We start from the raw sequence: 12283 nt of genomic DNA on the forward strand, positions 1-12283 counted from the left end.
TTTGTTCTAATGGTGTTTGTAAATAGGATCACAAGTCCACTTCTTGTACAGCAATTAACCACTAAGAAGAATATATGCAGTGTATTATTTGTTGAAACTGTACTTCAGATTGGACTTGAAACTGTCTCATTGCTATCTGTTTATCAATAAAACTTTGAAAAAAAAACCCATCAGGTGAAGGTGGCTACCTGCTAGCCTAGTAGAGAGGGCTCATCAAAAACCAACTCTGCTGACACCCTTGTCTCAGGCTTTTGGCCTCCAGAACTATGAGAAGACAGAAGCCTGTTGTTCAAGGCCCCTAGTCGATGTTACTTTGTTATGATACCCTGAGCTGACTAGATGTAAGCCTAGCAGGGCTGAACCCATTTTGGTCACCATTGTTTGTTTGTTTGTTTTGGCAGAACTGGGGATTGAAGGCCCTTGCACGTGCCAGTGAAGCACTTATTCTACTAAGCCATCTCCCTGGCCCCTCAATCACCTTTGAAGAATCTAATCCTGTGTCTATCTGTTGGCATGTGCTCATGAATGGTCAGAGATCATCTGATTCATAGCTTGTGCCAGGCCCTGTTCTTGACCACGCAAGTGACCCTTCTTCCAGCCATTCCTGGCTCTTGGTCTTCAGTTTGACATATCCTCCCTTGCCAGACTTGGTCTATTGGGTGGCTAGATGGGGGCTAGATTCTTCCCACATCTCATAGAGCCTTCCATCCTTGGCTCCAAGAAAAACAGTTTGCCCAGCCCTGCTCCCTGAGTGTTGTGCCCAGCAGAGTCTATTATAGAATATATATATTTTACTCTTTCCCAATGAACACCTCACATACCTTCAGCTGTTCCAGGTCCGGCCTCTCCATGCTGACCACGGCAGCCAGCAATTGATCCTCTAGGCCATCCCTGGTCACGGTGAAGTTGATTAGGGTGGCTTGAGCCTGGAGCTCTGGCTGATAGTGGGGATTTGCCAGCTTGGTGTGAAGGATGAGCCGGAACTTGGGATTATATTCACACTCTTTGTCTCCAATTTTGATGAATCTGGAACATAGGGGCTCATGTGAAGAAGGTGAGGTAACTCCTTGCAAGATTTGCTCAGGGATAGAATTCAAGATTTTTGAAAAGATATGGTCCCATATTCAGGTGATGTTACCATGCACCCTGGGATCCTTTGTTGTTCTCATGTGGAAGATGAGTATAGAAGGCTATACAGAGTGTTTTCTTCTGCCACCATGTTTGACTTTGTACTGTACAGCACTAGCAAAAGTTACTCCCATTGCAATCAGCATAGATTAGGATACTCTGAAAAATTTCCAGCAGATGGCAGTAAAACTTTGGGTGGAATGGGCATTGGGTAGGTTTACAAAGATATTTTTATGCTATGAGAGGCCTTATTTTTTCTCTTGGTGGACAGGGAAGTGACTTTGATGGCTAAAATTAGACAAACACACAAATAAGCACAACCTAAAGACATAGAAAGGCAGCTCAGGGCCGAGGCCATGGGTAAGGTGCCAGCTATGGTTACAGTAGAGTTTGTTTCTTAAAGGGTCATTTGTTAGCAGCTTAGTAGTTTGGTCTCCAGGACAACTGTAATGAGGTAGTGGACATTTAAGAGGCACAGAATAGTAGGAAGTAATTCCACGGGATATGGCCTTTGGAAGTGACTAGTATCTCCCAAGAGTGGGTCAAGTCTGATAGAAGTGGATTGATTCCTGAGAAGAGTGGGCTGCTATAAAAGAGTGAGATATTCTTTCCCATTCCCTTGTTTCCTGTTTTGCTACATGGCCTCTCTCTTTCACATACACTTCTGCCCTAATACTATTCACTTGATGGAGTCAGAAGGTTCTTGCAGAGACCTCACAAACGGGGCTTCTGATCTTGAATTTTCAGTCTTCAAAACTGAGCTAAGTAAACTTTTTTCTTTATAAATTACTCTGCCTCATGTATTTTGTTACAGCCAAATAAACGGACTAAGACAGTTCTTGAGCCAAGCATGCCCTCCTGGTATTTATCACTGACTGTCATGTGTGCAGAGAGCCCTTCTACTTCTCATTTCCCCATATATCACCTCCACCCTACGTTTGTGAACCCCTGGTCATGTGCCAGTGACTGGAGTTGCAGATGTTCATCAAATTGATAAGAATCCAAGTTCGCTGAACTCAGACATTTGGCTTGGATAAAATGTTCATGCTTTCAAAGTCTGTTTTTCAATTATTTTCCTTCTGAAACTTCTTCCCAGTTGTGCACTGTTGCCCTTTAGAGGGAAGTCAACAAGTCATTGACTGATACAAGTGAACTCTATTCTAGAAAGCCTTCTTTAGAAACCAAGAGCAGCTATATCACCTCTGCTGGAAAGGAGGACAGTGTGCCAGCTGCAGGGAGCTCCTCAAGCTGAGCTGAGGAGGGCGGACTCTAGAAAGAACAAACCTCTCCAGGATTCACCAGGGCTGTGAACCTGCCTCTCACCAAGGGCAGCTGCATGTGTGAGTCTTACCGTCCTTTTTTAATAACTTCTCTCCCAAGCAGAGGTCCCAGAACAGGATCAATGGACTCTTCCAGGTTTTCGATCAGCACTACATCTCCAGCTTCCAGGGCACGCTCTAGGGTTTGAAGGTAGCTGCAGAAGGAGGTGGGCAGTGTCAGCCTGTGGACGGGTACTGACTCAGAGGCAATTTAACAAGGCCCAAGGCAACTGTGGTCTCTAAGACACAAGGGTAAACTTGCAGACACAGCCATTAGAAATTTTTTTTAATGGCCCCATCCTTCTTTATCTAAAAGAGAATTTATGTAGATTTTGACATTTTTAGAGATAAGGAGAAATTACTAACTGCAAAAACAAATTCAAAAATTAACAATAATTCTTCAATGCATGATTAACAATTTGGTGTTTACTGTGTATATTTGAATATTTATTGCTCCTTTGGTATCTATGGGGAATTGGTTCCAGAACCTTGTAGACAGCAAACTTCACAGATTTTTAAGTCCCTCCTATAAAATAATGTCATATTTGCATCTGATTTCTGTACATCATCACAGTACTCTTACCTATAATATTTAGGACAATGTAAATGCTATGTAAATAGTTGTAATCTATTGTTTAAGGAGTAAGAAAAAGAACAAGTACATATCCAGTAATAATGCAATTTTCCCCCAAATGTCTCTAATGTATGGTTAGTTGAGTCCATTTATATAGGACTTGTAGATATGGAAGGCTGACTGTACTACACCTTCAGGTCTTGTTTTTATACCATTGAATTCATACAGCACCTTTGTATTGTATCCTAGATCTGTACATAAAATGTAAGCATTTTCCTATGCCATCAACTAGCCTTCCAAAGTCACTGTCAGTGCTTGATTATTAGATCATATATATATATATATATATATATATATATATATATACATCTTAACATATTTATCAACCAGTTAGTAAAGGTCTAGATTACTTTTAACTTTTCAGTATTAAGTACAGCTTAATAAGTATGCTTATAGGTTGATTTCCTCTAAATCAGTTTATAAGTTTAATACAATCGTAATTCAAACAAGAATAATTATAATAATAAAGATCTTGACTACAAGTCTCAAAGTCAGTCTTAAGACAATATAACACAGGCAGTGATGAAAAGGCACTAATCGGTCCTACAAGGTCCCTCATGAGGGCAGGACTCACAGTGCCTAATTCTAAAATATTTTTTGTAACTTCAGCAATGCAGGTCTATAAAAGAAGTCTGAGAAGATATATTGGAAGGTTAGCAGTGTTTCTGAACGTTAAAAATACAGACATTTTTATTTCTTCATTTTTTTATAATTCCTTTTTCCTACCTTTCTAGCAATAATGACACAATATTTTTTGTAATGAGAAATACCACAACAAAAGTTGTAAAATATAGAAACACATAATTAAAAACTAGTATAACATTAGAGGCATAGAAAAAAATAAAGGCCCACAAAATAAAGTAATTCAGTGTAGTAAAATGGCATTTCTATTTAATTGACAAAAGGATGGAAAGTTTGACACATGATATTGGAACAAGAGCTAACCAATTGGAATATTAGTGGTACCTCATTTAGGACCTTAAAATATATTTAAAATGATTGACTTTCAAAGTAAAAAGAAATCCCATAGAAAACTTAAAAATTAGATTATTATCTAAATGCTTTCTGGAGAACAAGAGTTTTCTCAACATGGTATATGGAAGGTCTGGGTGACAAGTTTGACTAAATAAAATATAGCATGAAAAACCCCACACATAAAATTAAAAGGGAAATGGGACTCTCGAACAAAAAATACATATTTTGATATATAGAATAACATTCACATTCAAACAGTATATGACAAACCTAGAAGCCATCCAATAGCAACTAATCAATGGATTCAAGCACTGAATTAGTTGCACAGTTATTTACTGAAGGTGTACGATGTGCTATGTCAGCGGTGTTTTAGCTACTAGGAATACAGCGTTGAGCAAATATGACACAAGCTCTGTCTGAAATGTATTTAGCCAACTAGAAAGGACCATCTTAATCAAACTTTGGGCAAAAGGCCAGGATTAGATTGTTCTGTGACTGAAGATATAGATAAAAATATATCATGTCACACCTAGGTGTTCACTTCACAATAAAATTTACTCTGCAAGAAGGATCCAAATCTAGTATTCATTGTTTTCCACCTCCTTAATCACTTCTTTGAGAAACCTTCAAATGATTCTCTTCCAGTTCTCCTTCCCTCTCCCCCTCTCTTTCCTCTTCTCTTTCTCCTTTTTTTTTTTTTTTTTTCTGAGACAGGGTGTTGCTCTATATTCCATGCTGATCTTAAATTTGAGATCCATCTGCTCAAGGGCTGGGATTACAGTTATGACCCAAACTTCTAAGCTTCTATGTCAGTTCTTTATAAAACATATGATAATTTTTTGCGAACTGTAGTGACCACATCAGCAGTGACCAATTTCTAATGAGAAAGAAAAACAAAAACCTAGTACAAGGCATTTTCATTGAGATGTTTCCTAAAACATCTGATAAAATAGAAAGATACCCAGGAGAAATCACAGGGACATCAAGAAATGAGTGGTAGAGAAGAAATAAGACATCAGGGCACAATGACTGTTCCTCCTGTTTCTCTTTTCCTGAATGAATTTTGCCAGTGGTGAGCTTGACGCTAAGCTGCTTACCCTTTCTGGCCAATCTGGGTCACTTGGAGATCTTCTCCGTATCTGTTCTTGATCCACTTGATGCCTTGCAGCTGAGGGTCCACCATGAGCGGCCAGCGCTCACAGTTGGTGAGGATGGTGGCATTCTCCACAGACATACGGTCTGCAGGGAGGCCCTCGTTCCTCCAGGCAGCCACGACAGCATCATCAGTCAGTACCCTCAGGGGGTCCAGGGTTGGGGTGACTGGGATGGGAACCTAGTGAAGAAGGCTTTCTCAATAGGTATGGTGAACACACAGCATCACACTACGTGATGCTCTCCTCTAAAAGCAAGATCACACCTCCCTCAGTGTGTGCCTGGCTGTGTGATTACTTCCAGAATCAAGTTTTGTTCAAGTCCTGATAGTCTTTTCTTTTCTGGAGGGATGAATAGCAATAGAACTTCAGCCTATGTGTTCAACTCTTTATTCTTTGCTTTCTTCCCCTAAATCAGGTTTCTATTGTAGATTATTTTAGTTTCAAAAAAATCACCTCCTACATGCCTTTAACCATGTTAGCATTTATTTTCCTACTACATTTCTCTGTTTCTCCAGCGAACCCAGTGAGCCAGTACCAGGACCCACGCAGCACTCTGCTCAAACCGCTCTTTCCCATTCTCGCTTTCACCAGCCTGAAAATGGATGGAGAGGCTGACTTTCCCTGACCCAAACATTTCACTCCCAGAGCTCTGTGTACATGAAACCCCCTACATATCCCCCTGCTGGGAAGCCACTGACAATCCCTCAGCCCTGAGAACTCTGTCCCATGTCCCTTCTGTGTCTCTTCAACCTCCTTGTCTTTTCATTTTGCCTCTTTCAGCTCACTTAATTTTGCCATAAGCAATCTTTTCTCATCAATGAGTCATATACTTTCTAAAAGAAAAAAATGAGACTAAAATTTACATGGTACAAAATTTACATTTTGAGGTATGCAATTCAGTGGTATTTATTGTGTTCACAATGTTATGTAGCCATCATCTCACTCTACTTTTGAAACATTTTCATCACCCCAGAAAGAAACCCACCACTCTCTGCTTCACTCTATGCTAAGCTCCTGGCTATTACTAGTATGTTTTTTTGTCTCTATGGATTTTCCCAGTTAGATATTTAATACAAATGGAATCCTACAACATGAGACCTTTTGTGTCAGGTTGCTTTCTCTTAGCATCATGTTTTTGAAGTTCAGACAGAAGACCTTTCAATTCATCTGTCTCTCTCCTCTCTGTAGCTTGTTTTGCCCATTTACCACAGTGAAACCTCTTCAGACCGTCTCACCTGTGCCTTAGTTTTGTCTACTAAAGGTGCAAATCACTCCCACTACACAGTTAAGCAAATTAACCTCTTGGTGGTTCTTTTTTTGGGATCAAACATAGTTTGATTTTTTTTTTTGTTATCTTATATACAAAAAAATTATTCTGAGGAGGAATTAAAAGGTGTTCTCAGAAAGCCTATTGTGGTTTGAATGTACTCCAGAAAATTCATGTTTGAAATCTATGGGTTAAAATTTTAATCTCCATGATGACAGTGTTGAGAGGTAAGGTCTCATATGAGGTTAAGTGGATTACTGTCATTCTCTCATGGGAGAGGTGTAGCTGTCATGAGCATTGATTTATCAGCAGGGAACATTTGGCCTCCTTTTGCAGTCCAGTCTTGCCCTTTTGCTTTCTTCTATGGAATAACATAGCAGAAAGACTCTTACCAGATGCCAAAGCCATGCTCGTGGGGTTCCCAGACTTCCAACTATGAGACAAATAAGTCTTTGTTCTTTATAAATTACTAGTCTCAGGTATTCTGCTAGAGTAGCTGAAAGTACATAAAGACACTGCCAAAGAAGTCTATGGAATAAAAATGCTCAAGAATCCCAAGTAAAGCCAGAAAATTCCTTACTGTGAAACTTCCGATGACCTGTTATTAATAATTCTTTTGGAAATTTCATTCTGCCACAAATGTTTAAGATGAACAAAATAACTAGTACCTGTGTTCTTCCTAGTACTGAAAGCTTTTAAACCACTATTCAGCAAATCAGCATGTGAACTGGAATTTATGAGCTCATCTGAGAAACCAATCATCACTATGCAGCATGAGTTTTGCCTTCTAAGGATTCAACTACCTGTGGATTTCAGAATATATTTCTTGCTATGTGTTGCAAACTTTTTTTGCTGGCTCTACTCGTAGCTGAATTTTAGGAACTTAATCTCCTTCAGTGGTCCTTGAGCATGCTACAGACCTCCTGAACTTGAATGTCCTTTGGACTTTCCGTATGGAGGGGGTATAGCATCATGCTGGCCATCAGTGAGTATTTGAAGACTGATGACTGCAAATGATGTGACTATGTCAAGTGAATTGTAGGGATTATTGTGACTGCATGGTCCAAGCGCAGAGTGGAATACCCTTTCATCAGAAGTTAACATTTCCCTGCTTCACTGTGTTGGAGAGTGAGGTGTAGACATCAGAGTTGGGAGTAAAGTCTGCCTAATTAAATGATGAGGAACAGCTGCACAGCCCGAGGATGGGAACCAGGGCTCCCCGGGGGGTGTTATGGTTGGTGTCTAGGTGTCCCACCAAAGCCTCAAACAGTCATGGGCAGCTTCTGGAGTTTGTGACTGATTATTGTGGGTGTGGATGCTGCACCTGCCCTGGGGTAGGTAATTTGCATTACAATGTAAGGGCGGGGAGAGAAGCTAGGGGTGTGAGATGCTGCTACCCCTCACTTGCTCTGTTGCTCTTTGCTGCCTCCATGAAAAGTTGCTCTCTGCTATGTGCTTCTCTGCTTTGGAGCCAGCTGAACATGGACTGAAACCTCCAGTAACTGTGAGCTGAATAAACCTTTTTTTCCCCTTCGGTTCGGGTATTTGTCCCAGCAACAAGAGAAGAGTAACTAAGACAGGAAGATAACACTGTTTCAATAGGGTGTCTGTAAGTCATTGGTGCAGTTTTCTGACCCATGGTTACAAACTATGCAGCTTTGGGGCCTGGTGACCAAGTACAATGGAGAACAAGGGAAGGGGACATTCTAAATGCTCGTGTGTTGCTTGACTCTGGAGCAGGCTGATCTCAGAGGAACATGGACTTCTTTTGGTGTCTCTCAAGTTTTCAGTTTTGAGAAAAGTGAGGAGATAGGAATTGGCTAGAGCACCAGGGTTCTCACACAGGACCTCAGTAAAGGGTGAGTCTCTGACCTCTGGTGGCCCACAGGGCAGCAGGCCATAACTCAGGGCAGTGAGGAGTGCATGTGGGTGCATAGCCAACAGCTAGTGCTCAGGAAGTAGCACAGTGCATGTGCACAAGGGTACTACAAGATTTGAGTTTTCATGGCTGCGTGGTGTTGCGGGTAGTCACGGGATGATGTGATCAGGACAAATTCAGGAAGTACATACCACCAGCTGGCTGAGGTAAGGTCTCCAGGTTCGATCCATGAGGCTCTGACGGTATTTTTTTGTAAAGAAGCCGAGGTATGAAATGAAAGCAGTAATCAGTAAAATGTCTCCACATAATGTCCTTTCCTGTTGTTTGAAGTTCTGCACGGCTTCTGCCCACCTCACATTTTCAGAGGCGAGTCCTCCAACCTACCATTTCAAAGGCCAGAGAAGAAAGAATGTGTCACACACAACTTGGGGTGCAGATTTGGGTCTGCACACCGTGCTCTCTAGCAGAAGGCCCCAGGACATCATTTGTCATTTGTGTGGCCTTTTCTATTCATGGGGATTTGCCCCCATGGGACAGCCAGCATTTCAGCAAACGAGTTCCTGTTCTGTTCTATGTATTATGTGGGTGGGGGAAGGATGACAGATTTTGAATGAAGGCTTTTAGGCTTTCTACACGTGAAGATGGATACCACCTACCTCAAAGGGCTGTTGGGGAGATTAAATAGAATTGAGCGTGTTAATCACTTAACCACAGTGCCTGGTCTGTGAGACATGCAAGAAATTTGCATACCTCTCTCTTCTTTCCAGATGCTCATTTCCAAACGGGGAAATGAAAATAAACAAAATCAAGGGCATGAAATAATTCACAGTGGACAGAGAGATAGAAATGGTAATTAGGATACAATGTTAGAAGTACTATAGGGACCTGGGTGTATACACTGAGCTATGAACTGGGCAGCATATGCAGACTGGCCTGGCCCACAAGGCAGTGGCACCCTTCTGGGGAGGGTGCCAACCTTTCTATGGAGCACTACAGGGTACATGGTGGAGCTGGGTTTCTGCATTAGGACTTGCCATGTATTTTTTTTCCTTGAGCAATGGATTGTGTAATGTCAGAGCTGGGAGAGACCTGAGGGATTTGTCAACTCAGTCACTCCATGCCTCATTTTAGATTAGGTCAGAAAGGCCCACATATCTCCCCAGCGTCTCTGTTTGTTGTGACAGAGGTGGCTATGGGGTCTGTATTGTGTCTACAAGAGCAGAGCACCATTCTACCAAGTTGTGACAGAACTCAGAACGTGCTCCTGCCAGGTGCAGAAGGCTGTGCTGAGTTTCAGAAAATGAGCAGGGAGTTGGATGCTAGGCTAGCCAGGTCGATCAAGGCAACTTCTTGCACATTTGAGGAGATGTTTCTCTGCACCAAACTGTTGGTTTAGTCAAATAGAGCATCATGAAATTGAGCAATAGCTAGTCCCACAAACAAGGCCACACCTATAGATTTGTGGGGCAACTTCACTAAGGCATGGCTCTATCCAGTAATGGCTGTGACTCATTCAACCAAAATTAAAATAATGACCTTGTTACATAAATAAAGGCAGTTGGGATAAATGTAAAATAACTCAATTATATATCCCTTTATTAGTAAAGCCATTGGTACAAAGACTGTCTCTCTTTCTTTATCTTTCTCTCTCTGTCTCTCTGTGTCTGTCTGTCTGTCTCTCTGTTTCTCTCTTTCTCTCTCTTTCTCTGTCTCTCTTTCAGTTGTGTGCTCACTTTCTTTCTGCTAGGGCTTGAACCTAGGGCCTTGCACCTCCCAGACAAATACTGTCTGGAACTATCAAGCTACACATCTAACCCCCTTGGATCTCAGCTGATAGATGTGATGACAATTATAAGCCATGGGGCATTTTAAAAAGCCATAAATTCTTGACACTCCTCTCAAGAGCTGATGTCTGTCTCTCTCCCTTGGAGTTTGTAACTACTTCGACACAATGAAGTATAGTGGAAGTGACATCGTGATAATTTTAGGTCTCAGGCTTTAAAAGATTGGGACTTAACACTTCCTGTTTCTTAGAATATTTGCTTTTGGAGCCTTAGGTCACTGTGTGAGGTGTTTGACTACTTTGCTGATGAGTCTGTAGGAAGAGGACCTGAGACCGTATGGAGAAAGAGAGCTGTCCTGTTAAGCTCACCCTGCCAGCTACTGCCAAGGTGCCCAGCATATAAGGGAAGTCATCCAGCCTCTGCAGATTAGCTTGGCCCCTGGCTGAATAGCACGGAGGGGCCTCAATTGTGAAGCAGAAGCCTTGGCTAGCTGAACTCTGCCCAAATTCCTGACTCACAAAGTTGTGAAATGTAGTGGAATGGTTTTTATTTCAAAACTCTTAAGTTTTGGGGTAAATAGTTTTGAGCCAGTGGCATCCATAACGTAAGTGCTGGCGCGTAAAGTCAGGTTCAACAATGCTTAGAGTGAATCAGTTTCTCTTCTTTTTTCTTACTTCCTAATCCTGGTCCTAGACATTATTAAAATGCAACACTAACATGATCTTTAGAGTTGCCTAAAAACTCTAGCTTTGATTTTAATGCTCCTTTTGATCAGTATATATCCATATAGGATGGTTATATCCTGCATGGGCTGAGAGATTCAGTGTTTACTTCCTTCCCAACCATCTCTGTAAGAAAGCTCTTTTGACCAGATCAGAATGTGCACTCATATTTTTCTCAAGAATTAGTCTCTGCATCCCTGGACATTTTAATAACTTCCCCCCCAAACCCACCTCAGGTCAACACAGTGCTGAGCTGAGCTCATTTATTTCCCACCTCTGTGTTACTCGACAAGTGCTGTAATATAATTAGAGCTCGGGCTGCTGAGGCACGCACTCACCAGGCGGTTTGCAAGGGAGATGGTGCCTGCGGTCACTTCAGCTTCTTGCTGACATTTGAGTTTATCTGCTGTTGCTTTCTCAAATTTGGCTGTAAGCTTTGCCAGGTTTTCATTAAGGTGCTGTTTGGGAAGGAATACAAGGTCTGTCAGTAACCCCAGCTGCGTCACCTTCAGTGCTTCTGACTTAAGAATCCTTTAAATTCTTAAAGGAATTTGTTATGGTTTGTATCTAGTTGTCCCTCCAAAGCCTTATCCAGTCATGGGGCAGCTTCTGGAGTTTGTGATTGATTATTGTGGGTGTCAGTTCTGCACCTGCTCTGGAGCAGGTAATTTGCATTACAATGTAAGGAGAGGAGAAAGGCTAGCTAGCTGCCCCAGCTCCTGTACTTCTTTTGCTCTCTGCTCTTTGCTGCTACCTTGAACAGTTGCTCTGTGCCATGTGCCACTCTGCCTTGGAGCCAGCTGAGTACAGACTGAAACCTCCAGTAACATCCTATAAGCACATAAAAACTTTTTCCTCACCTCGTGCATTTTTCTACTATCACAAAGCAAAGGAACATTTTAAAACAAAGACAGTTTTTTATTTCTTTAAATTTGTTAAAGAGTGGAAAAGAAACATGTAGCATTCATTGCCCTCAGAGTACAAATATACACAGACACAGAGGATACCCTTAACTTTGCCTATGTTTGTGCAATAACCAGAGTTAAGGCTGCTTTGCTGCTCATTGCTCAGGTACAAGAGAAATGAACACAAGGCCATGTTTATACACTCAAACATTTAAAAAAACCAGGTGCTGAGCCATCCAATTAATGGTGACACACTGGCCACACCCATTTTCCTCCTCTTTCTGCCAATTCCTTATTATGATCATGATGCTATTACAAAAGCTAGATAGATTCTGAACAAAAGCAAGTTTCTAAGAGCTTTTGCAAGTGAGGCATTCCGGTAGGTGACAAAAGTCTACGCTGCTGGAGGAAGGGCAGAGGAAGCTGAAGCTGCCACAGTTTACCCGAGAAGATACTGACTGGCCTGAAGAGGCCCATGTAAACTGGAGATTTTGAAAATGAGTGGAAACTGAAGGC

At 41.6% G+C, this 12283-nt stretch overlaps 1 protein-coding gene across 1 annotated transcript; it reads right to left on the reverse strand.

Moving 5' to 3' along the window:
* Positions 1-821: 821 nt before the first annotated feature.
* Positions 822-8561, reverse strand: LOC111814890 (dynein heavy chain 9, axonemal-like; the record flags this gene model as incomplete). Its single annotated transcript, XM_023708779.1, has 4 exons — positions 8548-8561; positions 5154-5389; positions 2480-2602; positions 822-1026 (listed from the first exon to the last, which is right to left on the reverse strand). Coding segments are annotated over exons 2-4 (465 nt in total), but the record flags the coding sequence as incomplete, so codon positions are not given.
* Positions 8562-12283: the final 3722 nt, after the last annotated feature.

The sequence above is a fragment of the Octodon degus genome, unplaced genomic scaffold, assembly GCF_000260255.1.
Source record: "Octodon degus isolate 3935 unplaced genomic scaffold, OctDeg1.0 scaffold01095, whole genome shotgun sequence".
In the NCBI taxonomy this organism is placed as follows: Eukaryota; Metazoa; Chordata; class Mammalia; order Rodentia; family Octodontidae; genus Octodon; species Octodon degus.